This window comes from Sarcophilus harrisii, chromosome 5 (assembly GCF_902635505.1).
Source record: "Sarcophilus harrisii chromosome 5, mSarHar1.11, whole genome shotgun sequence".
Classification (NCBI taxonomy): Eukaryota; Metazoa; Chordata; class Mammalia; order Dasyuromorphia; family Dasyuridae; genus Sarcophilus; species Sarcophilus harrisii.
In genome coordinates this window covers 273,023,928-273,050,238 of record NC_045430.1, presented here as the reverse complement: position 1 = coordinate 273,050,238, position 26,311 = coordinate 273,023,928, and the positions used below count along the sequence as shown (strand labels likewise).

Below are 26,311 nucleotides of genomic sequence, written 5' to 3'. Positions count from 1 at the left end.
AAATGGGAGTCTCCCCCCACAAAGGAAACCAGGAACAGCTCCCTGGCGTGCACAGAGCAGCTTCAGGTCTGCAGGTGCCTTATGGGTGGTGAGACTTGGGTATTGTGATTATCTCCATTTGTACAGATGAGGAAACTGAGGGTGAGCTTGTGAGCTTAGTGTGACTTGCATAGGGACACACAGCTAGTAAATCTGAACCCATTTCCTTCTGGCTGCAAGTCCGGCCCTTGAGCCGCGTCTCCTGAGGGAGCCTGGATGGGATTCCAGGAGGGCTCTGCCCAGGATGCTGATATGGGGGTGGGGGAGCAGTGCAGGTGGGGGACTCCACCTGTAAGCTCCCATCGTTGGGCTGCCCTTGGCCCAGGTGGAAGCTCCCCGAGGGCCTGTTTGAAGAACACTGAGGCAGAGCCCTCTCCCCCGCAGAGCTCTCTCCGTTACATTCCTAGTTCGTCAGAAATAAGGGGGTGGGAAGGGTTGGGACAGGCTTGGGTTTGAATCTTAGTCTCTGTCTCCAGCTCCCTGTGGGTGACTTACCGAGGGGAGCTCTGAGCACAAGCTTCGCCATCCGCAGAACAAGGAAACCTGGTCTGTGCCCCCGAGCTGCTTTGAGCTCCCTCTGAGGCTGTGAGGGGGCTGTGACCCTCCCCACAGGAACGCCAAGTGGATGAGGGTCGCCCGGGACAGGGCGTCAGCCAGACAAGCCAGAGCTGTTCTTCGTGGGCCCGGGGCAGGCAGGCACTCCCCGAGATTTTTACTGGAGAGATTACAGCTGGAAAGTGCTCTTAAGGAAGCCGAGTGAGAAGGGTCTGTGTCGGGGGGTGACTGCAGAGAAGGGACAGGAGATCAGAGGGGCTGCAGATGTGGAAAATGCGGCAAGGGTTTGGATAGAGGGGGGGCGCAGGCGGAGTGCAGGAGGGCCCTGCCGGTGGGGGCTGGGAGACTGGGATGGAGGCGCCTTCCACAGTAACGGGAAAGAGGGGGAGCGTGGAGGGAAGGGAAATGCTGAGACTGTGGGGGACATTCAGTCCGGATGTCGTCGGGGGCCATGTCTCGGGGGGCCCAGATGATGGGCGAGCCCTGTGTTCGAGGGAGTAGCCACACGGACAAGGTCATTATTGAAGCGTCCGCCTGCAGAGGAGACGAGACTAAAGTCTGGCAGAGGTCTGAATGGGGAAAGTCAGAAATAGTGTGGAGAATGAATGATTTCAGACTTCCATTACCTGAGAGAACGCAAGCTCCTCAAGGGCCCCAGCTCCCAGCTCAGTGCCTGTCGCGCAGTAGGTCCTCAAGTGAATGCTGATTCACTGTTCCGTCTCCTTTGAGCCTGCCGGCTCTGGCCCCAGTGAGGCAGGTGATGGAGATACGTTGCCTCTGTTTGATACATGAGAGAATTGGACCTTGGAGAAGGGGGAGCCCCCCCTGCTGGCTAATCGGCACCAGCTGGCCTCCCGGTGACAGCAGAGGGGACCCCATTTCTAGCCTTCCCCCCTTCCCCTGCTTCCATGCTGTCTCTGGGAGGGAAAGGGTTAATTCAAAGCAGCCCAGGGTTTCTTTCAGCCTTGATTTCTCATTAGGACCAAGAAGTCATTAAAATGTTTAATAAGATTATTAAACTGATTGAGTGCGGCGGCCGCTCCGACCATTTCCCCGGGAAATCCACGTGATCCTGCAGGCAGGGGATGGCGCAGGGAGGAGGCCTGGGCCCAGGGAGTGAGTCAGCTTTCTTTCCAAAGCTGACAGCGAGACTCCCCAAAGATGGATGGATCTCATTAAGAAGCCCCTGGTAAACATGGCCCTGTCAGAGCTGGTCGGCGCCCTCAGGTTCCACTGAGTCCCCGTGGCTTTGGGGTAAAAGGAAACTTCTCTGTTTGCCCCTTAAAGTCTCTGTGGAGGTCAGATAATAAACATTTATTAAGCGCCCATTGTGTGTCGGGTGCAGAGCTAGATATGGGGAGACAGAGAGAGACGGACACGGACACAGGGCCAGAGAGAGATTGAGAGACACACACAGAGAAAATGAAACAGAGACAGAAACACAGAGCCAGAGATTGAGACAAAGCCAGAGAGAGATGGAGGGAGAGAGAGAAAGACACAGAGAGAGACAAGAGAGACACACACACACACACACAGAGACAGAGGCAGAGACAGAGGCAGAGACACAGATAGAGACACAGAGACAGAGATTGAGAGAAACAGAGACAGAGAGAATTCAGGCCTGCCTAGTCAGCTGTCCATCTCCCAGCCACACTGCCTCTGACTTGCATTATCTTTGTGGACAAGTTTGCAAAAGCTTTATAAAAGAGATAACCTGGATTATCAGGCTCCTTGAAGGGCCCAGAAGTTGAATAGTATCTTAGACTCAGTTTTCTGGAGTTTTCCCAGGAAATGGGAGCAGGTGCCTCTGGGGAGGAGCTAGATTTGGGTACAAAAGCCTCAAAGGACCCATAGCTCAGCTCCTACCAGCTCATTTTATAATTGAGGAAACTGAGGCACGGTTTATCCTTCCAGCCCCAAGTGGATACTTGAATTCAAATCTGGTCTCCGGTACTTTGAATAAAGTGGGTTGAGCCAGTGAAAGACCTAAAGGAAGGTGGAAGACAGGAGAAGAACCGGGAATTGTCGGGGACCCTGGACCGTAGGCTGCGAAGCTCAGAGCGGTCGTAGGGCCGAGTCCTGAGGAAGGTCAGGGGGGCTGAGTCCCTTGGTGCCGGTGCCATGGAGGTCCCAGGGACTTTTCCTTCCAGGCCTCGGTGCGTTTGTACCTGCTCCCCAAGTGATTTTCAGGTTCGGTTGGGAAAGCTGGCCATTAACTCCAAGGAGCCTGCTCTGAGGAGGGCCAGGATGGTCTCTTGCCAAGGACTCAGCTGGAGCAGAGCCTGCAGCCCGGCGGCCTGGCCGTGTTACCCTTCTCTTGCTGCTGACGGACACTGCTCTGCTGTCAGTGCTGAGGGGGCAGAGTCATGCTCCGTGAACAGACGGGGAGGACAGTGGGAAAGTTATCACCCAGGCCCAGAAGCCCTGGAGAAGCGGGAGCAGGGAAGGGCGGCTGGGTGTCCGCTCGGGAAAATGAGAAATGCTCTGAGTGCTCCCTAAAAAAAGCTCTGGCACCGCAATGATGTCCTTCTCTTAGCTCCATACCCTTCCCTTGTAACAAACACGGCCTGAGCTGGGCAACTTGATACCAGTCTGGGATGCTCCATCCTTTGTGTATAGGTGAGACCCGAAGGCCGCCGACACCCCCTTTGACCTTCCAATTTTGTGATTCTGGGAAGTAAGTGTAGTCAAAAAAAAAGAAATACTCGGGCCCCGGCTGTGTGTGCCTCATTCTGCACCTGTTGTCCCCTACGTCCTGGCCCAGAGGCTGCCATTGCTCCTCTGAAGTTATCATCAACGACTATATTATGTTCTTTTAATGTTATTGGGGCCCTCCTGGCTCTTCTTACTTCTCTGTGTGTCCTTAGTTCACATAATTCTTCACAAGTTTTCTCTGATTTTTCATAGTCATCATTTCTTAGATATAATCCTGCTCATTGCATAAAAACAAGTTTCTCAGAGACATGATGGAGACTGGGAGGTGGATAGTGGGGAACTAGCATATTTTACTTTAAATTAAATTTTTTTTGTTAATTTTAAATTATAAGAACTTTTTTTTTTCTCTTCCATCATCACACTGGGGGAGAGGGAGAGAAAGAAAAGCAAAACCCTTGTCATCAGTCTGCAGCCAACCAATCAAGCCATCAAAAGCAGCCAAGCAAAACTAATTTCATCTTCTCTGTATGTCAAAAAGTGGGTCTCATTCTGCCTAATTGCTAACATTTATGAAGGACCTACTGTGTGCCATTGGACCAAACCTTTTACAATGTTTTCATGTTGTCTGAATGTCAAAAAGTGGTCTCATTCTGCCTCATTGCTAACATTTATGTAGGACCTACTATGTGCCATTGGACTAAACATTTTACGATTGTGATCTCAGTCGATCCTCACAACAGCCTTGGAAGGTAGATCCTGTTATTATCCCCCATTTTCCAAAAGAGGAAACTGAGGCAGGCAGAGGTTAATTGATTTCTCCAAGGAAGCAGCTATTGCAACTGTGACAGCGTATTTATGTAACTTGTAGGTAATAAAAACGATTCCTTTCCCCATCCCCTTCTCTTTTCAGTTTCTTTTTTGAAAATGGAGACTTTCTCTTTCATCTTGACACAGCAGAGGAAATTAAGCTTCCTTTTCTCGCTTTCTGCCTGTTTCTCATAAATGGAGTGATAGGGATGGGGCAGAGAAGAGCAGGAGATTTTTTGGTTTAAGCTCAATAACTGGTTGTCGGTGCCTTTGTGGGACAAATGGAATTATTTAAAAGCTAATTTGTAGTTATTCTGTGAATAAACTATTTCCTAATATGAGTCCCACTGAGACAAAATGACTTAGAAAAAACCCTAGATTACAGTAAGAACTCACACTACTGCTTTTTAGCATGATTTTTAAGAACGGCGTTACATTTTCTGGTTTGCCCTCCAAACTTTCCACCCCAGAATCCCCTCACTTTTCAGGTCCTTTTTGACTCATCCATCATTTTACTCTTGTGACTTTACAGTGTCTGAAAATCTTTTTCACAATGGTCACGGGGTGATTAATATTGCTTCGAAAAGGAAAAAAATATACATGTAAGTTGATACTAATTACATTATAAATTCTTATTTAACAGAGCAGGGTGCCTCTGGCTGGGGGGCCCCCACAAATCTCTCAGGCTCTGGAAGGTACCGAGCTGCCTCCCAGAGGGAATCCCCATAGCCATGAAGAACAAGGCCTCCTCTCCTGCCTTGGTCTCCCTCCTTAGATCGTAAGCTTCCTGGGGGCACAGATGACTTTCTTTATATTATCTCCCCCCAGAGCCTGGCCCTTGGTACGGGATTATGCCCACCCCTGTGCCAGCTTGGTGATGAGAGCCTCCCCCCCGACCTTTTGCTCTTGGCCTGACTCATTCGGGCAGGTTCCCTCTTCCTCCATGTCTCACAAGTGACTAATTTCACCCCGTAACCAGGGCTGGGCCTGGGTATTTCACAAGCTGGTGAAAGAAGGGAAAGACCCGTTATTTTTTTCTTGCCCAAGTGGAATTGTGGAATTATAGAATTGCTGCAGAGGGGGAGGAGGGGCCTCCAATACTGTACCTCTGGGAGTGCTGCCTGCGATTTCATTAGCTTATTGTGTGTGATGTCACGTGTTGGCTTGTGGCCCACCAAAACCCGCAGATTTTTTTTTTTTTTTGGAGAGCTGTAGCCTACCCAAGGCCTTTTACTTCCATTCTCATTCCATTGATTTGCTGAACCCAAACGCAGGACATGACATTCTCCTTAATGTTCGTGAATTGAGGTTGAGTGAGCCCATGTTCCATCCCCTCCTCCTCCCTTGGCAAACAGCCCAGGAGGGTCCTGATGGGAATCGCTGCTGGAAAGGATGAGGGGCTCGGTTGAGCCCCATCATCTCAGTCATTGTCAGCCTTCCTGTCATGTAGACAAGAAGGGGATCTGGCTCTTGGCCCCGAGTCCCCTGTGGGCCAAGACCGTCCCCAAGACTCTCATCTTGTCAGATAGAACCCGGTCTGAGAATGGTTTCTGTTTTCATGGGATGGTTTCTGATGGCCTACTATGTGCAGGCCCTGCTAGATGTTGGGAAGAGGAAGACAAAAACTTACCTCCCTGCTTCCAGTATCTCTCCACTATCCTACCCATCCTCCCTTCCCCTGCTCAAGTGATTTTCCTAAAGAGCAGGACACTCTCCTACCCTGTAAGCTCAAGTGGCTCCCTATTACCTCCAGAATAAAATGTTATTTCCCTTTTTATTTCATTCCTTTAAAAATGTTTATTTTGGTATTTTTTTTAGCACCCATGATTACTAGCATGTTATTAAATTATATAATTTAAAAGTAAAGAATCACATATTGATGTGTATTTGGATAAAAATATAAGTACAGATGGAAACTAATCCCTGAGAAGGGATCAAACCAGAGTAAGATTATCCATTTAAAGAAAAGATGGATCTGGAAACTTGGTGGGGTCTGTTGGGAAGGGAGAGGGCTTCCCTGTCACCATTCCAGATTTCAGCTTTCTCTTGTCATAGGGTCATTATGATTGAATCCAATTCAGCAAACATTTATTAAGCACCTACTATGTGTCAGGAACTGTGCTACTTGATGGTGATGATGATGATTACTGATAATGATGCAGCTAACAATGATAACAGTAAACAACAACAAGGACAATAATGGATCAGTTCTTGTCCTCAAGGAACATCTATTTTATTGTGGGGAGAGAAGAGAAATACTCTCTTAAAATTATTTCTTATGTGTAATGAACCCGGCTCGATTATCTGAATGTTTGTCAAAATGAATCAATCTGGAGGAGAAATCCTAAATATTTCCAAACTAATATCTCAGTATCGCCTTCTTCTCAAACGATTCCTTTTTGGGCAATCTGACTCTGGGAATTTTCCCAGGCGTGTTGAGGGTTGATGATTCACATCTTCCTTCTCTTTCTAGACAGTTAGAACGTTACCTCCTCATCTTGTTTGCTCAAGAGATGATTTTCTAGGCTTTCAAGGCCCCCTTTGACTCTAAAACAAATCCCTTGGCTTGTTATGTCTTCCCAGGAGTTCGTGAGTGTCTGGGTCCGGGATCCTCGCATTCAGAAGGAGGACTTCTGGCACTCCTATATTGACTATGAGATCTGCATCCACGTGAGTAAATGATTCACCCTGTGGCCCAGGGGAAAGGCAAGGGGGCTCATTGGTGTTTGATGAGGGAGCCATGGCTGACTGGGAAAATAATGGAAAATGTGACTTTGGACAAGTTCATTTTCATTACCACTTAATCTCAGCTACGACCATCAAGATTTATTTATTGCGCAGCTTTTAAAGTTGGTTCCCCAAATTAGTTTAGAAACCAAGTTCAGTTTTGGAGTAATAATGATTGTGATGATTGTGATGGTGATGGTGATAAACAATAAGAAATGATACCATTAACTATGATGATAATAATCAACAACATCATTGATGATGATAATAACAAGTGTAGCTGGATCTGAGAATGGATGGAAGTAAACCAAAAAACGTGGAAAGCCTTTCTTGAACCCCTACATGACGGATAATTAAATGTCTAAGGATAAATTAATTTTGCATTTATTAAACACCTACTGCATACCAGGCTCTGTGCTAAGCCAGGATGCAAAGCCAGACAAGACAATTAATTTTGCTTAGGGCAAAGCACAGGTGAGCTTAAAGGTGCTAGTTGCCTGACGGAGTGACTTTTAGCAACCATTAGGTCACACTGCGTTTCCTTGATGTTCTGGTAGGTGTAGAACTCTCCATTCCTAGATAGGATGAAGTTTGAAATTCCTCGTTAAATCTTTATTTCATTTTTGTTTTTCCTTTCTTTGGTGGGGGAACATTACTAAATAAATTTCACAATTACAGGCGTATGATTCCCCCCAAGAGATGCAGAATATGTCACAGTTGTAACTAGAAAACAGGGAGTAAATAATTGACTGGAATCGATTTGCCTTCGTTCAGAGCCTGGGTCATTTTCCTTATAAGGGAACCCGCGCCCTTGCCCTCCAACCCAACAACAGAAACGGAGAGTAGCTAGTTTGTCACTGGACTTGGAATGAGACCAGAGTGTGAGCTCAGAGGGGAAATCGTAATTTCCCCTGGTTTTCCCCATTTCCTAACGGCCGGCCTTTAAGACTGAGATCAGGGGGCCGGTCTGGGATCCTGTGTGTATTTGGATCTGGGATTTCATCGGTCAGTTGTTAAGCATTTATTAAGCACCTACTATTTTCCAAGCTCCGTGCTAAGCCAGGATGCAAAGATAAGCAAGACAAGCCGTGGCTGCAGGGAGTTTCCCAGGCTAATGAGAAAGGTGACATGCAAATACTCTGTGCCAACCAGATAAGGGGTAGCCGGAGACGGCCCTGACCTTAGGGACCCTAGCAAGGCTTCCTGTTGGAGGTTGGGTTTGAAGGAAGCCGGGGAAGGCAGGCAGTGGAGGAGAGGAGGAGAACATTGATTTCATGCACAGGGAGCAGCCGGGGCACGATGGAGCATCGCTTGAGGAGCAGCAAGGAGGGAACTCCTGGTGTGGAAGCTCCCTTTTCTGTCAGTGCAGCGTCTTGCCTCTGGTCCTTCCAACTTACTTTCATCTCTAACCGGAAAAGTCCCTTCAGAAAAGCAACAAAGTCACTCAAAACTAGGGCGTGCCCCAGCACCCAGAGCCCCAGACCTGGAGTCAGGGAGACCCAGATTCAGGCGCAGCCTCAGACCCTCCCTGGCCGTGCGACCCTGATCAACTCACTTCACTGTTAGCCTCAGTTTCCTCATCTGTAAAAAATGGGTTGGAAAAGAAAACGGCAAACTCCCCCCGCGCCTCTGCCAAGAAACCCCAGATGGGAGCGGGAGGCTCCCCCGTGCCTGAAATGACTGAGCAGCCACAGAAATACCCATGAAGTGCCAGGCTCTAACCCATCTCACAGCAGCCCTGGGAGGTAGCCGCTAGTCACTGCGCTCATTTTATCTTTGGAAAAATGGAGGCCGACAGAAAGTCTGACCCAGGATCCCGTAGCTAGTGAGTGTCTGAGGCAGGATTTGAATTCGGGTGTTCCCGACAGCAAGTCCCGTGCTCTGTGCCCCATCCAGCTGACCCGCCTGCAGGAACCCTGGCCCATTGCCCCCGCCTGGGTGCCTTCTTCCTCTGAACCGCCTCAGCTCTGTCCCTCCCCTGGGGGTACTTTGCCACTCTTTATCTCTGTGGCGGCCCAGAGTCAGAGGGGCAGGAGCTGGCAGAGTCCTCAGAGGCCACAGATGAAGAAACTGAGGTTCAGATAGAATGGTTTGCTGGGGGTCACAAAGCTAACAAGTAGAAAAGTTCAGGATTTGAACTTGAGACTTCTGACTCCTTCTCCCATCCTACAGACCACACTCCCCTCCTCACAGGCTTCTGACTTCCAGCACCTTCCAAGCCTGAAAACTCTGTCTCAACTTGCAAAGTCTGATGAGGGTCCTCTCCCTGCCTATGCAGATAGCGGCCCTTCTGCTCCTCAGGGGGTGATCCCAGGGGTGACGGGGGTCCCCTGGTGATCTCGGTCAGCCCGGCCTCAGCCCACACCCATTTGTGGAGCTTTCCAGCTTGGCACAACCTGCCCGGGCTGGCCTTCTGACGGCCGGGATCCCCGCTGCTCCGTCCTGTACTGGAGGGGCGCTAGGGGAGGTGCTGGGGCTGGGGCTGGGCCTGCAATGGGCCTCTGACTGAGGAACCAGGACCACCCGGCATGATCCTTGAGGAGCGGGCTGGGGGCGCCTGCTGCTGCTTTGGCACCGGGAGCTCCTCTTTCCATGGAGGCTACAGAGCCACCGGACCTTTGGGGTTGGTCCTGGGCGAGGAGGACCTAGGCTGACCCGGCTGTGGGAAGGGCCGGTGGCTCCTTGGCCAAGGCCCTATTGGCCCTTGCGAAGGATTGTTGATCACAAGACTCTAGAGGATGGGAAGTGCTTTGCAGGGTTCTAGAGTGGGAAAACTCACTTTATAGTCACTTTGTCTCTGTTTCCTCATCTGCAAAATGACTGGGAGCAGGAAATGGCAGCCACTCCAGTGTCTTTGCCAAGAAAACCCCAAATGGGATCACTAAGAGCCGGACACCACTGGAATGATTGACTAACAAGAGAGTAAGGAAAGAACTGGATTCTAGAGAAAGGGGGAAAATCTTTTCAGAGTTCTGGGGTAAGGGAAAGTGCTTTACAGGGTTCTAGACTAAGGGGGAGAATCTCTGCAGGGTTCTAGAGTAAGGGAAGCACTTTATAGAGTAAGGGGAAAACACTTCTCAGGGTTCTAGAGTGGGGAAGCCTTTCTCTATATCCCCAGCATTTAGCACAGTGTCTGGCACACAATAAGCGCTTAATAAATGCAGGTTTCCTTTCTCCTCCCTTTCCCAATCCTCCTAAGTTTTGGGGCCCTCCCTCCATGTTATGCCTTTAACTTGTCCTGCCTAAATCTTGTGTGACCAGAGCTGGTGCCCCCCAGGTTATAAGCTCTTGGAGGGCAGGGACAGCTTCTTGCCTGGCATCCTTGTGCCTGGCGCCCAGTAGGTGCTTAGTAAGTGCTAGTGGACTTGAGAATGCTTCTCACCATTGACCTCATGTGTGTCTGCGTCTCACCTTAAGAGCGTGAGTCGTGTCGAACCCGAACTGACAGGTTTCCATCTCGTTTCTCCAGACCAACAGCATGTGTTTCACCATGAAGACGTCCTGCGTCAGGAGGCGGTTTCGGGAGTTTGTGTGGCTCAGACAGCGGCTTCAGAGCAACGCGCTGCTCATGTGAGTGTCTCCGTGGGGGAGCCGGGCCACGCGCCTGAAAGCTCCTCCCCGAGTTCGGTCCCATCTGTCACCGGACCTAGGCCATGGTGTGGGGGCCGCCTCGGAGCCTTAGGCCGCGGCGTGGGGGCCGCCTCGGAGCCTTAGGCCGCGGCGTGGGGGCAGCCTCGGACCCGTTCCCCCCATGACTGGCTGGGCAATGGTCTTCTCCTCTCCCTGGACAAGAGCCTCTGAATTGTTCCCTCGCCTCTACTCTTTCCCTCTTGATTCCCTCTGTCGATTATCTCCTATTTTTCCTGTAGCTTGCTTTGTGTCTCTCCCTGTCATCCTATGAACCCCTTAAAGGCAGGGAAGGACTATCTTCTTGTATCCCCCAATAAGTGTCTGGGGCTGGATTTGAACTCTGCACTAGCTCCCAGCTGGCTCCCAGGAGGCCTTGAGCAGGTGAGCACCGGCCAGTCTTGCTCATTCTCCTGCTCTCCACCAGGGCCTCTGCAGAATTCATCTTGGTCAGCACAGTCCTCAGCAGGTCGCTCCCCTGCCTGTGGTCAGCAGCTCTGCATTCAAAGCCCCTCCCGGCCCGGTTTCAGCCGACTTATTTCACATTTTTGACGATTCTGGGCAGGCGAGCCCACTAGATGTTCCCAGAATTCCACAGGCCTTTGCTCAGGTTCATCCTCCCTGCCTGGAGCGCCCCCCCGCCCCCCTCTCCCCTTTGCCCCTTTGAGAGCCTCCGGTTCCCTCAGAAGCCGACCTGGTCCCACCTCCAAAGGGAAGCTTTCCCGGCCTTCCCACGCCCCACATCCTGTTATTCTCACCCTTGGTTTAAATTTGCTCATCAGTACATCCTTGTGTCTCTCTCCTCCCCTAACGGGAGACAGGGACTGTTTCACTTGTCTGTACAATCTCTAGCTCTCAGCATAACGCCTGGCACATAGTAGGCCTTCGGGAAATGCTAGCTGGACTGTTGAATGCATTCAGTGTTTCCCCCCAAATAATAACCCGAGCCACAAGGGGACTTTTTCCTTTCATTGCTGCCCAGGTCGGTGAGTCTGAAGAGGCTCCCCTGGCAATGGACAATCCTTTCTTTTTCCTCCAGTCCGGTTCTTATGTTCCACAGGATGGTGAGAAGCTGGGATCCCCTTCCCCACCCCTTGTATCCCCTCGCTGTGTGTTGGAAACAGTTTGGTCGCAAGGTCACTTGGTTTGTGTTTACTAAGTATCCCTCCCCCCCCTTCTCTGTTATTAGACAACTTCCCGAACTTCCTTCTAAAAACCTGTTTTTCAACATCAACAATCGCCAGCACGTTGACCAGCGGCGTCAAGGCCTGGAGGAATTTCTGAGAAAGTAAGTGCCCGCCTTTGCCTTGAGATCTGGGGGGGGGGGGGGGGGGGCCTTGGCAACTCTTCAGGCCCGGGACTGGTGGGGGCAGCCGTGGGTCCCACTTTGTCATACAGTAGGTCGGTCCTCAGTCAGCACTTCTTACCAGGGCAAGCCAGCCTTCTCCCTCACAGCGCAGGAGCACTGTCCCTCCCAGCTCGGGAGCACTGTCCCTCCCAGCTCGGGAGCACTCCCCCTCACAGCGTCCCCCTCACAGCTCAGGAGCACTGTCCCTCCCAGCTCGGGAGCACTGTCCCTCCCAGCTCGGGAGCACTGTCCCTCCCAGCGTCCCCCTCCCAGCTCGGGAGCACTGTCCCTCCCAGCTCGGGAGCACTCCCCCTCCCAGCGTCCCCCTCCCAGCTCGGGAGCACTGTCCCTCCCAGCTCGGGAGCACTCCCCCTCACAGCGTCCCCCTCCCAGCTCGGGAGCACTGTCCCTCCCAGCGTCCCCCTCCCAGCTCGGGAGCACTGTCCCTCCCAGCTCGGGAGCACTGTCCCTCCCAGCTCGGGAGCACTCCCCCTCCCAGCGTCCCCCTCCCAGCTCGGGAGCACTGTCCCTCCCAGCTTAGGAACACGCCGCTTTCTCCAGGGGGTTTCACCAACAAATCTCCCAAAGTCTCCAGGGGAGTGAGCCAGAAGTTGGGGACGCGGAGACTCGGAACCCGAGTGCACTGGTTTTTCACAGATGAGGAAACTGAGGGCTAAGCCCCGGACCCAAAGGCGGGATTCTCACCGGCGCCTCCAAGCCGCCCGCCCAGCTTTGACAAGCCTCTGGCTTTGCTCCTGTAGCCTCAGAGCCACCTGTGCGCTGGTGCATTGTGGGAGATCCGCGAATACATTTGCATTTATTGAGATTATCCTTAATTTCCCTAAATTATTCAATAATCCCCATCGCCCCTTGGGACTGTCACCATCATCACCATCACCGCCCTTTATCATTATCACTATTATCCTCATTATTATTGAGATGCATTGCGCGATGGCGCCGTTTTGGGGGCGGGCCATTCGGACGGAGGACGCGCTTCCGCGGCTCCCCCCGGGGGGCAGGGCCCGGGGACCAGCCCCGGGTCGGGTTCCGCCTCCGCTCAGGGTCTGGGTCTGAGATCCCTCCCAGCTCCATCCCGAGCCTGAAGAGCCGCCCAGCCATGTGCTGTATTGGAGCGCCACCTCGTGGCGGCCCGGGGGGACGGCACCTTGGGCCGCTGGGTTTTGTTTTTTCCTTTCGGAGGCTTCGTCATGGAAAAGAGCCCAGAGTCGGGGTCACGTGCTTCCGCAGGCCCCGCCCCTGCGGCGGGAAGGGCGCCTTGGCTGGGCCCTGCCTTCCCTGGGCGCGGGGGAGGGGAGGGGCGGCGGCCCCCGTTAGCTGGGCCTGAGCCCCCGGGCTCCCCGGCCCAGAGCCGGGCTCCCCGGCCACGGGACGGTCCGGGCCTTTCTAAAGGGCGGGGGCGGGGCCGCTGATGGCGCTCAGGCCCTAGCCCAGGACGCGGGGAAACGGCGGGGAGAGATCAGGCAGGTCTCCTCGCTCTCTCAGGGTCCCCTCTTCCCGACAGAGAGGAGATCTAGGGAGGCCTTGGCCGGCCCCTCCCCCACCTCGTGACGTGCCTCATAACACAGCCCCTCCCCCAGTTACTTTGTCTCCGTATTGTCCCTATGCTGTAGTCGCTTGTTTCCCTCCCCATCCCCTCATCCCCCATCGGAACCTGGGGGCTTCAAAGGCCTTTTTCTCCTGCTGGGCCCGAGCCGCCTCCCACCACCCGCTTTCCCCGGCGGGGCTGGGCGAGGGGCCTGGAGCTGGGGGTTGGAGGTCAGGGGTCAACAGGCGGCTTTGGGTTCCGGGCCGAGGATTTGCTCAAATGAAGGAATCGCGTTCGTTTCTTTCTTTTTCTGAGGCAGTTGGGGCTGAGTGACCTGCCCAGGAAGCTGAAGTGTCTGAGGTCGGATTGGAACCCTTGGCCCCGGGGCTCTCTCCAGGGCGCCGCCGGCGGCCCGGGGGAACAGGCTTCTGCAGGAGCGGGGAAAGCCAGTCTCCCCCCAGCCTCAATGAAAGCACAAATCTCAGCTCTTTTTTTTAACTTAACAACCTCCTGTTTTGCGCCCTGAGCTGGGGATGCCGGGATAAAAGGGGTCTCTCCCGACCCCGGGGAGCTCCCAGTCGACGCTGGAGAAAGCCGAGAAGGGCCTGGAGCTGGGGCAGCCCGCGCGCAGCCCCGTTCCTGGCGGGGCGGGGCGGGGCCCGAGGAAGGGCCAGACAGGTTGTTCCCTGCGGGAATGTCAGCTCTGCGGTGTCTCCGAGTGCGCACGGCAGGTCCCCAAGCTGCATCCGCGCGAAGGGCACCACGTTTCCCCCAGAGGGTCCGTGTTCGAGGGGCCCCCGGGGGAAGCTCGTTCTTCATTTTTCCTTTCTCGTCACCTTTGAAGTGCCGGCCACCGGCCAGGTGGAGGAACGGTCACAGTGGTCGTAGCAGGAGACTTGTGCAGACGGGCGTTGTCTGTGACTCCCAGACTGCCCGCGGTTCCGCGCGCTTCTTGTCATTGCGGCTCACCGCAGCCCTGGTCAGGAAATAAAGCCATGTCCATTTCACAGACGGGGAAACTGAAATTCACCCCTGAAATTGAAGTGACTTCGCTCCCGTCCCACAGCCACGCAGGGTCAGAATCCCTAATGTGGCTCCCTCTGAGCTCCGCAGTCGCCTTCCCAGACTGGTCTCCAGAGAGCGCTGTGGAAGGTACAAAGCGCTGTCACCACAGCCGCCTCCTAATGAAAGCTTAGAGCGGGGGCCCTCAAACTACGGCCCGCGGGCCAGATGCGGCTGCTGAGGACGATGATCCCCCTCCCCCACAGCTAGGAAGTTTCTTCATTTAAAGGCCCCCACAACAAAGTTTTTGTTTTTACTCTAGTCCGGCCTCCCACAGTCTGAGGGACCGGGAACGGGCCCCTATTTAAAAAGTCTGAGGAGCCCTGGCTTAGAGTATCAGAATTTTGATTAAATTATTAATTTCACACATCATTATTAAATCGTGATGTTGACGTTATTTGAAAATGTATTGTAATCATTCTGGGAGAATAAAAAGGGCACCGCCTCGATTTGAATCCCACCCCTGACACTTCCTGGTTGGGGAAGCCACCTTTCGAGCCTCGGTTTGCTTTTCTGTAAAGTGGGGACAATTATGACCATTAAGCAGATAACTCGAAGGACTTTTAACATGCTATGGAAACAGCAGTAAATGATGTGGTCGTGAGGAGGTCGGGAGAGCAAAGTTGAGGCGAAAAGATTGTGAAGAATCCCCATGAGGCATTCTCCCTGACCTTATTAACGCGTAAAGATCTCGGGCAAAATCCGATTATGATTTTGTGCCATACTTTGGGGGGGTGATTTTTATAGATAGAAGGAGGGGGGAGAAAGCAGGAGAGCTGTTTTAATAAATGGTTGGGGAGAAGTTTTGCTTGAAGGGAAAGAGCAAGGAGAAGTAAGGAGAGATCATAAATATTTAAAGGAAAAAAACAGGAGATTTGAGGGAACAATTTCAGAATGGATTAAGGAAGTTTGGTCTTAGAGAGCATGCTGGCTTGAGTTCCCATCAGTGGTTGTCATTATTGACATTTCTCCAGTATGATTAGTTATTGGTTCATATGTTTTTTAAGTAAAAATTGTGTCCCACATATGTAATTTGCATAGGATGGTATTTTTTTCTTTCAGTGATTAAGTGTAAATTTTTTTCTCTATTGTTTGTATGATAAGAAAGTTAGAGAATGAGGGGGGGGATTCTTTGGAAGAAGTCTGCTCCTGGAGCTTTAGGTAACTAGCTATTTTTTTTCTTTATAGTAATAATACTAGTTTGATGCCTTTATATTTATGAATATTATAGTGTTTCCCTTAGTTATGTAGGTGAATGAGATCATACATTTGAAGCTGGTAGTACCTCACTTGTTGAATCCAGGCCTGCTCCCCTCATAAATGTTGGCAGCCATGTTCAGTTCACCTGCTTGATTCAAAAGGCCCTGAGCAAACATCTTCCCCTTTCTTATTGAAGCCTGTGTTCAATAGAGGGCACCAGAACACAGATCATGGCTGTCTTCAGTGATTGTAACCAAGTTTGCTTTCTTTCATGTAAATGGACAATCAATTTTAGGGTGTTTTTTAGACAGCCTAAATCCCACGGTTAACCTTCCTCCCTGTCCAAAAAGGCATCTGTTATTAGGCCACGTTCCAAGATACACTGGAAATTATGAGTCAACGTGAGAACAGATGGGTGCAGCCCAGTGGTGTTTTCCATTAGAATTGTGTGTCTATGATGCACCTAATAAAATCACAGTGAGGAAAAGCAGATTTTTGACTGTCCGGTATAAGAGGGAAATGTGCTATGTCTCTGTACAACTTCAACTTGGGAAGCAAAAGGAACGACTTTAATTTTTAGTATGTCTTCTGTTTTTACATCCCCTGCATTTCCCAGTGTCCCTAACTCTCCCCAAGAGCCCTTCTAAAGGAAGATTTTATGATTCCTGTTACAAATCACTTCCTGGATGAACTAAACCAAGAGTTACTTTTTGTTCCTTCTTTCTGTAAAAGCCCTGACTCTTGGTATTAAATTGTAAATGTATCTTTTTAAGGCCATTTTGTTTAGAACAGCCATTGTTTATTTAAAATCCCTATTGCACTGGAGAATTTGTTTGAGACTTTAGACTTTTATATTATATTTTAAGGGTCCCCATTAAATGTTAAGTGTTTTAAAACCACATCTGAGAGTCTCTAGTGCCATTCATCATTTTTTTTTTTTTTTCCTGAGGCAATTGGGGTTAAGTGACTTGCCCCCAGCTAGGAAGTGGTAAGTGTCTGAGATCAAATTTGAACTCCGGTCCTCCTGACTTCAGAGCTGGTGCTCTATCCACTGCGCCACCTAGCTGCCCCTTATGGGTCATTTCTTATGGGAAAACCTGGCTCATCTTCATTGGCTGTTGGTCTTCTCCTCCTCCTCCAATGATCAGTGCTTACATTTCTGTTTATAGGTCATAGACTCTTCCACCCAGGACACTGACTGTAGGCTGCCTGAAGGCAAGCAGTTTTTTTTTTTTTTTGTATACTCAGCATATGGCAACTGTGCTGCTCCCTGCTCCAAGAATATGAAGAACATGGGTTGCTTGAAAGCAGAATTTTAAAAAATGGTTTTATAGCTTGAGAGCTGGAAGGGCTAATCTGTTCATTTTATAGATGAGGAAACTGAGGCAAAGAGAAGAAGGTCTCACAGGTGGCATTGGCCCCTCTGATTTCCAGAAGGAGGACTCTGTCCAGGGGGATCATTTTGTTTGCATATCCCCAGCACAAAGTGCGGTGCACGGTAGGTTCTTTGAATTGGATCCAGAGTGGTTTATGGCAACAATAAAATGGCAGGAGGAGCTCCATAGAAGGGAGCATCTGAAGGGCAGTCTCAGCTCGTTCAGACTGAGGGAAGCAGCTCAGGGAAGAGCAAATTACACATCACTATAGTGATGGGCCTGCTGGACCACTGCCGAATGCCCATTTCCTTTTCCTTAATAACTCCTCTGCAGGATGATTTTTTTTCCCTGCTCCCACAAAAAAAGAAACCTGTCTGGGTCTTTTATTTATTTTATTTTAAATTTAAAAATGATACTTTCCAGCACTCCAGGACTGGTAGAGGGTGTTCTCCAAAACCAGCTTAGTGCCCAGAAGATGGAGCGCTTTAGGTGGTCCGGGATGCAGCTGTTTCCAAAAAGCGCCTCCAGGAGGGTTTTTAGCATCCTTCTAGCATCCTCCCAGCATCCTCCCAGCATCCTTCCAGCATCCTTCCAGCATCCTTCCTCCCTCTGCGCAGGACCAGGCCCAGCCAGACCAGGTTGGGCCTTGGAGGCTGTTGCTAGAGCCTTCAAGCGCCTCCCCTGTCTGCCCTCCAGGTGGCGCCATTAAGCAGTAAAGAAAACTGGACTAATGAGTCCAATGTAAAGTAAAATTGGAAATTGAATTATAGCCGGAGAAAAGGGCCGGTAGCCTTGAGGTTCTGCTCGGGCCGGGCTCTTACCACGGCCATTGGCTGCTCCCATGTGTTAGCTCCCTCGCAAGTTAATAACGGCGCTGGAGCAGTTCAAGGCTTGGACGAATTGCTTTAGACATGAAATAAAGCCAAAATGAATTTGTGTCCGATATCATTGACATTAGTGCTCATTACTTCTGTGGTGTAATGCCTCAAACCATCGGAAATCAATTTTAAAGATTGCCCATTATTTTATAAAGAAAATAAAATACATTTCCAACAGCAACAAAGCAGTAAGTACAATCTCAGGAAGAGTTACTTATCCCCGGGCTGGCGGGCAGGAAGGGGCTGGAGGTAAGGGGCAGGAAGCCCAGGGTGAAACTAGACCTTTTCCCCATCCATAATCCTAACCCCCCCCCCCCTCCCGGCTCAGCACAGAAAAGTTTATGGGGATGGGCGGGGTCCTTGCTGAGCTCCTCCTCATGGGAAATATTGAATGTATGAGATCCATTTGCAAATGTAGAGAGCAGACTTTCTAAGTGGAATCAGACTGGGGATAGTGGCTGGTATTGGGAGCTGTGTGCCCCCCCTTTTTTCATGACATCAGCACATCTGGCTTTTTTTTTTTTCTGGTGGTGGTGGCGGCGGTGTAAGTGGGTGAGAAGGCATGACAAGGAGGAATGGGTTCAGACCTCTGGCTAGGAAATGAAACATTTAAAAAACATCAACCATTTAGTCTCCTATGGGTGGTGGGAAATTTGTGCTGTTTCGAAATTCTTGTCAGACTAGACTAGGAAAGGAATCTGGGAGGCTTTTGTTTGTGGGGGAACTCTGGAGGAGAGCCTGAGTTTTTTGGTTTGATGGCTCTGTTTTGCTAAGTATGTTCACATAAATATCAATGTATATACCATGTCCTTCAAAGATACAAGCATCTGGTATAGTGTAAAAATCCGTGTGCTCATGGGTACACATATACCCAAACTGTAGTCATGTACTGGGTCCGGGGATGGTGATAGACACATCAACACACATGCACATGCATGTTCACACGTGTGGACACATGCCCATCTGAAGTCTCTGCAGGTCATCCCAGTCTCTACACTCAGACATGTTCCCACAAGTATTTATGCATATCCACGCCATTTATAGACATGCAGACAAATAATTCACATCTGTGTATAAATTATTGAATGAAACACATGTAAATACGCACATCAACACACAAACATACATGCAGACATGTGCAAATAATTCCTCACAGAATGGAGAGGCTCAAAGCTCCGCTTTTATTAAAAGAAAATATATTTACACATATACATATGTCTAGACATATCAGCTAACATTTATATAGTGCTTCCTATGTGCCAGGCACTGTGCTAAACACTTAACAATTATTCTCTCATTTGATCCAAGCTATCTCATTTTGAGTTACATACAGTCAGTTCTATCTATGTGATCATATGCATGAGCCTAATAAATGGAGTCTTTCCATTATATTGATAAGCTTAGGTTTTTAAGGAGACAAAAATAAAGCTATATACCCAGTGTTCCTCTAGCCAAGTCTCCAAAAAGAGGGAAAAGAAAGTCAGATCCTTTTTGTTTGATGGGGGGAAAAGACCTGGCTGTAAAGTTCTCTGATTCCCCGAGACCGTCTTTGGCTTTTGGACAGCTTTCGTTCCGGCCACTTAATTTGGTGTTGCTGGCTCCTGGGTTATGTCAGTTACAGGAAATTCACCTATCATTGAACAATGCATCAAAGATCAAACCCATACCTTCCCGGGCTCGTGTAAAAGGCCAGTGTTTGGGTTTCCACGAGTCGTTGCCGACCCTTGGCTTGTCAAATCAGGGGAAGTGTGTTTCCCAGAGTCCCACTTTACGATACATCTCTGATTACTCGTTGGCTTCTGTTTAGTATGCATGTCGTAATCTTGCCAAGACATAATTTTGATGCAAGAGTTAGAATCTTTGGATAAATCTCTCTGGAATGGAGGAGGTTAATTCTTGATGGACATCCCAGGTGCTTCAAATTCCAGCCATATGTTTGATGAAAAGAAATAATCCTTTAGTTAGGTTGCCCATTCTGACAACCCCGATGCAGGTAAAGATAGGAGAGAAATGTTAAATTCAAATTTCGGATTAGTAAAAAAAAAAAAATCTCAAGCCAGACTTCATATATCTACGTGGAAATGTATACATTTATAACTTACGTGTTAAAGCCGATTTCTAAAACATGTCTAAATATAAGGCATCCCATTATTCATGTGTGCTTGTTTTAAACGAAAGGGTCCTTGAGAAACTTGACATTTCAGTACAGTCTATCCAGTAAAGATCACTGAGCTTAGTGGCTAGCTATTTAAAAACTTCTTTAAAGGAGAATAAATTTCTACGATTATCTAAGCAAAATATTTCTGTAATTGCTCCACACAGTCATGGCAGATGGGTAAATTGCAGAAATGTCCTTGGAGTTATTCTTATAACAGATGTCTTTCTCTATTAGCTTCATGTTTTTACTCACCTAAAATTCCAAATAATTTAATAAAAGTTAACATATGCTATCATCACCTTAATAGGTATCCACTTTAATTCTAGGTCTAGCTGATGTGTTCTTCCTCATGATCTTTTTAAAAATGTTTTTCTTCTTCAGGCCAAACAATCGTCCAATTTTACGTGTGTCTCTATTTTTAAACAGGATCCTACAAAATGCCCTTTTGCTCTCAGACAGCCGGCTTCACCTCTTCTTACAGAGTCACTTAAGTTCTGAAGACATCGAGGCCTGTGTTTCTGGACAGACAAAATATTCCGTTACTGAAGCAATTCATAAGTTTGCTTCCTCAAACAGACGTTTCCCCAAAGAAGATGAGGAGGGAGAGAAAAAAGACAATTCTATAGAATATGGATCAGAAAGGTATTAGTTACATTCGTTTTTCCTATATTATATGTGCATGTGTATTTACATTCCATATATTTGTGTACAGACACATACACACTTCACTTTTTTGTTGATGTAATACTAAGATAATGAAAAAATTAATTGACTGAGATTTTATTGAGCTGTGACAGCTCATCATAGAAGTCTTCACACACACCTCCACACTGAATTAATGAATGCAGTAGAAATTCAATTATCTGCATTCTGATTATGTGAATTTCATTTAGTCAGACTTGAATTATTCGCGTTTAAATTATCTAGCTAAAAAAATATCCAACTGCACTCCAAATGGCTAATTAAAAGTCCAAATTTCCTGTCTCTCTTTGTGACTGGAGATAATTAAAGTTCTCCTCTGTTACTCAGCCTTTGAGTGTGTTGTGAAAACCAATTTCCTCTTTTTATTATTTTTTTCCTCTCTCTCCTTTTTTTTTTTTTTTTTTTTTTTTTTTTTGCAGTTCATCCTCCGGGCTTGGTCACAGTTGTGAAGACAGCAGTCCACATGGATGTAAAACAAGCCCAGATCTTCAAGAATACTGAAAAATAATTTTTATGTTACTATCTTAGTAATAGGAAATCATGCCCATGTCATAAGGACAGGGTTGGTTCACAATAGCTCCCTACATAAAGCACTTCTGTCTGGATGACATGATTGGTGATGTGTGTTCTCAAAGCTGTTGCCTCCCCCCCCCCCTTTTTTTTTTTTTTAAAGTTCATTAATAGTTCCCAGTTCAGGGTTTTATGTTGTCTTATTTTCGTCCAGGCAGAGGGGAAGGAAAACTCTCCTGGCTGTGACTCAGTAAAATGGCTAATACTGAATTTTGGGGATAAACAATGATTGATAAATGAGCTCCTGCTTCAGTAGGAAATGCTTTATATTAATATATAGGTGTGAATTTACATTTGTGTGTGCTGTGTAAAACCTTTGGTTCTGAGTATTTAAAAAATCCACTTGGATTAAAACCAGGATATTGCATTTCCCCTACATTGATGTGTCACTTTAAACAGACTTTTGAAATCTCTTATAGGATTTTGCAGGCTGTATTCTAGCAAGGGCCATACCCATAGCATGGATTAAGGAAATGTGCTGATATTACGTGGCTCCGTCCCCTATGCAGGAAAAAACTTGGGATGTTAGTGTGTGTGTGGCTGACTCAGTACTAGCTAGGGCTGCTCAGCTTTCCAGCCTGCTATTTATTGTGCACACAGATGGAACACACAGCTTAGGAACACAGACCAGTATTCTCATACTTTTTATTCGAGTGTTCATTCAAATAAATAGGGCAACTAACGTCTCTTCAGACTTAGCAAAACATCTTTCCAAGCAAGAATCGGCCTAAGCCTCAGATGTGGAGACTCTAGCTTTTGTCATATATTTGACAGAGACAGATTCATTTATTTCTTTCAGAATTTGTCATTTCTTCACTTGAAATTTCTCAGTATTTTTAGGTGGTTATGAATTTCTTTATTAAATGGAAAGACCGTCTTAAAAACCAAACTCAAGGTCATGTTTACAAAAAAAGTATTCTGCTTGTTTTAGGAAATAAAATTGTGTGATTATGCATTAAAAAAATTTCTATCCATTTCCTTACCTTCTTTAAGGCTACACTTGAGAAATGTTACAGGCTGGTGAAATGTATCCTTATATAACTTTCTGTTGACATAGCACTTTAATAAGATAATTATCCAAATTTCTTCCTTGTCCAGTGGCACAAAGTAATGAGTTTCCATTCTGAGAAACCGGCAGGAAGATATTTACAAAGAAACGGAGGTGACTTGTTGCTCCTCCTAGCTTCTTCTCCTCCTGAAGGCTGGTGGAAGATGCTTGTAAAAGGCAGTTAATTTAAGGAGTATTTTTATCATTCCATTATTAATAAACTCCTAATGGAGGTCAAAGGATTGTACTGAAATAACAACACAAAACAAAAAACGCAAGACAAGAATTATTCTCTTAATTTGGCTGTCTTGCTTTCTTGTTTGCTCTAAACATTTATTAGATTTTGTTTAGAATCTTGATTTAGTATGTGAGGCCTGTTACTGCATCATGGGAGAGCCATTAATTGAAAACAGGGGGAAAAAAACCCCAAGATTTAAGAGCTTTTCTAATCACCCTGGTAACAGGGATAAGGGTAAGGGAAGGAGGGGGTAGGTTGCCATGTAGTATTAGATTTATTTATTTATTTTTCTTAGCGATACATATTTGAATTTACAATCACTATTTCGCTTTTGGAATATTTTTAGAAAAGATGTGATCGGCCATAAATTTTAATGTTATTTTTAGATCTTGTAACATAAATATCAAAATGTCTTCCTTATAATTTGTTCCATAAGATTCAGTGGATTTTTGTTTCTAAATTAAACGTGAAGAAATCTCGTCTGGCTTGTTTGGTTTATTTCTGAGGGGAAAAAAAATCACTCATTTTTTTTCACTGAGATTTTAATTTTTATTGTTTTTTTCAAATTACCTAAAGAATGTTGGCAAATTAAATAAATTTAGCTTTTCTGTTTTTTTTTTAAACAGTTAAAGTTTGGGGAAATTATTTTTGGTTTGGTTGTTTTGATTTCTAAACACAGGTCGACTAAATAAGTTATTTCCTGCCAGTCTCATGATCGCCAGTTCTGTTGAACTTAACCTCTTCCCCAATCTCTCCCCTTCCCCCGCCCCATTTCCCTGCTTTGTTCAAATCTTCCTTGGCATTCTTACTTACCTGGACTGATTCCATATAAACCTTTCCATGGAGGCAAAAACATTTAAGAGTTACTTATGGAGAATAAGGCCCATTCAGTGATTCTTATTTTAAAAAAATTTTTATTTAAAAATATATAAAAAAAGCAAATGTCAAATACTTGAAAATATTTTATGGTTTGCTAGGAATTAGTGGTTATTAACTTGGATATTTTGGATTTTTTTTTTTAAGGTAATATTTCCCTACCTCTCCCCACACTTCTTTTTAATTGGTTTATGTGACACTTGAAGATTTCCACCATAAAATTCAAAGACCTGTTACGCTCTGCAAAAGTCCTGCATTTTAAAAATGGTATGTTTTTTTAAAATTGCCACAAAAGAAAAATGCTCCAAGGAAGTAGCTTAGTATTTTTAAGCTCCCGAGCAATGTCCACCGAGAAAGATCTTGCTGGTGTTGCAGTTTTTTCCAAGACTAATTCACATTTTATTACATAATTAAATACAAACATACATTGGGAAAGGAGAGGCAGATTTCCTTAGCAGTTCTTATAAATATAAAAGAAGAAGTTAGTCCTAATTCTGGAAATCTAGTCAATCATTTTAGTTTTCTTTTGAAATAATCTTTAGCTCCCTAAAGATGCACCATCATCTAGACGCAAGGAGGTTTCCAGCCTTTTAAGCCAAAATGGTTTGCGAGATAGGCCTTAATGTATTTAAAACAAAAATTAAGACCCTCTCCTAGCTTACTCCCCCCACCCCCCTCGCCCCTTGCTCCTTATTCCTTCTAACTGACCAGCCTTAAAATCTAAAGTTACGTCGTTGCCACATTTTGAACACGATGCAGCCTTTTCACCCGGGTCCTGGATGGAAATATTTTTTTTCCAGGAAAAAAAAAATGTTGTTTGCTGGGTTTATTGTCTAGAGGGCCCGGGATAAAGTTTTTGGTTGAAAAACAAAAACCACGTCGCCTGGAATTAAGGTTTTTAACGACAACTAGACAAAGCACCGCCGTCCCTCCAATGACCCTGCCCCCCCAAGTCACAAATTTCATAAGAAATGATTACAGTGTGTACGATGGAGGTGAGAATTTGAAAAATATGTAAATAAGGTAACCCACGCTGCTTTAAAAAAAAAAAAAAAAAAAAAAAGCCCGTGTTTTCCATTCTGGGTCCCTCCTGCGTAAGAGCCCCAAGGCACCATTGTCCCCTGCAGTCAGACCCTACTATTGATCTTCCTTTTCTCGCAGGAAACTTTCCTCCCTCATTGTCCTGACAAGTGCACTCACTGGACAGAATTGATTCGAAAGCTTAAGCCTGGCTCGTCCACGACCCTGTGCTCTCTCTGCAAAATCCCTGAGCCTTCTGGACCGTGGCCTACGTCGGAAAAAGGAAGGAAGCGCGGGCCGCGGCCCCGTCCCCGGGCATCTACTCTCGTGTGTCTGGCAGCTCCCCTCCTCCCGCCCGGGCCCCCCTCGCCAACGCCCCTGCTCGGCAGCATCTCCAGCAGCGCTTCTGGCCAGCTTCTTACCTCCGGGCCTTCTTTATAGCTCCCCCCCACCCACTTGCGGTAGCTTTCCCGAAGCTGCGAACGCACACTGACTGGGCGGGGGGTCTGTCTCAGAGGCCCGCGTACACGCTCACGCGCTCTCGGCGTGTTTCTCTCTGCCCCGCACACGCGCGTTCCTCCCCTCCTCCCCAGCCTTGGCTTGCAGTGTGCACAGGCTCCGGCAGGCTCGGGCTGCTGGGACTGCTTGTCAGGTAACCAGGCAGCCGGCCTCGGTCCGGTAACCCATGGCAACCGCCCTGGTAACCCATAGCAACCGCGACAAAAAAGGGAGGGGGAGGAGGAGGGGGAACGACCACGTCCACCAAGAGGCAGCAATGTACTGCGCAGGCTGGGAATGCGGGCCCGAGCCCCGGCGGCATAAGAGCCCAGGCCTGGCGAGCCCCTCTCGCCAGGACGGGAGAAGGGCTGGTCGCTGCAGGACCGGGGGAAGGGGGTGCTGGCGGATGTGGCTGGGCAGCCTTCCCTCTCTCGGTCCCACCCGGGGGTGGAGAGCAGTGGTTGAGGGCTTTAATGGTCCCCCGCCCACTCCTGTGCGGTCTCTTCCGGGCACATCCGGGAGAGGGAGGAGCCCCCACCTGTCCCCACCTTTGGTGGTGGAAGGGACTTATTTATTCGGTATAAAGGCGGTGTCTGCGCCCGGCTGGCTGTGGTGTCTGTGCCGCTGTGCGTGTGTCGGCGCGCCTGCGCGTTTTGGTGCCCGCACCTACGTCTGCATCCGCAGCCGTGCACGGCTGTGCCTTCCCAGCGAGCCGCTTCCATGTTCGCAGAGCTGTCTGTGCGCGCGCCCGCGCGCCCGCCGGGTGTGTGGATGGGCGTGCACGCGCGTGTGCACGCGCTTTTGTCTGTCTGGAGCTGGGTGTACGCGCGCACGCGTGCGTCCGTCTGAGCCTAGGGCGACAATGGCACGCCTTTGTGTGTGCGTGCGCGTGCCGGGCACGGCGGGGCCGGGGCCGGGAGGTGGGGCCCCGACCGTCCCAGCCCTCGGTGTGTGCGTGAAGGGGAGGGGGGGGGCCCTGTTCCTGCTTCCGCGGAAGCTCTTTGTTCTGCGGACCCCTGGCGGAGCGAGGCGGGCCCCTCCGGAGCGAGCGCCCTGGTGGCGAGGGCTGGGTCCGGGAGCCCAGGCCTCCCGCGGCCGCCCCACCGGCGCAGGCCGCCTCCCGCCCTCCGCCTGTGTCGGTTACCCGCGGGAGGGGCCGCGAAGGCCGGGGCCCCGCCCGCAGATCCTGAAAGACCGTGGCTGCGGGCTGCGTCTCGTTCGCGATCATTAGGCTTCCCGGAGGGAGCCGGGCCGCAGTAGGCTCTGCGTGGGCGCCCTCCGCCCGGCCGGGAAACCTTCCCCGGAGGCCCTTTTGTACTTGGCTACAATGTAGCCTTGGGCCCGGGAGCCGCGGGGGGGCGGGGGCGGGGCGCTGCTGCGC

At 48.7% G+C, this 26,311-nt stretch overlaps 1 protein-coding gene across 5 annotated transcripts in view; it reads left to right on the top strand.

Annotated features, from left to right (window-relative positions):
• Nucleotides 1-25,464, top strand: part of SNX10 (sorting nexin 10) — a 61,042-nt gene extending 35,578 nt beyond the window's left edge. For 4 of the 5 annotated variants that reach the window (XM_031940541.1, XM_031940543.1, XM_031940542.1 and 1 more), the window contains exons 3-7: nt 6,640-6,726; nt 10,253-10,353; nt 11,600-11,698; nt 20,405-20,620; nt 21,100-23,018. In XM_031940541.1, coding sequence (XP_031796401.1) covers nt 6,640-6,726; nt 10,253-10,353; nt 11,600-11,698; nt 20,405-20,620; nt 21,100-21,181 — 585 coding nt within the window. In that variant the 3' untranslated portion in view covers nt 21,182-23,018. Of the gene's footprint in view, nt 1-6,639; nt 6,727-10,252; nt 10,354-11,599; nt 11,699-20,404; nt 20,621-21,099; nt 23,019-24,573 lie in introns of those variants that run through there. The other variant, XM_031940544.1, reaches the window with a different exon arrangement.
• The last annotated feature ends 847 nt before the right edge of the window (nt 25,465-26,311 follow it).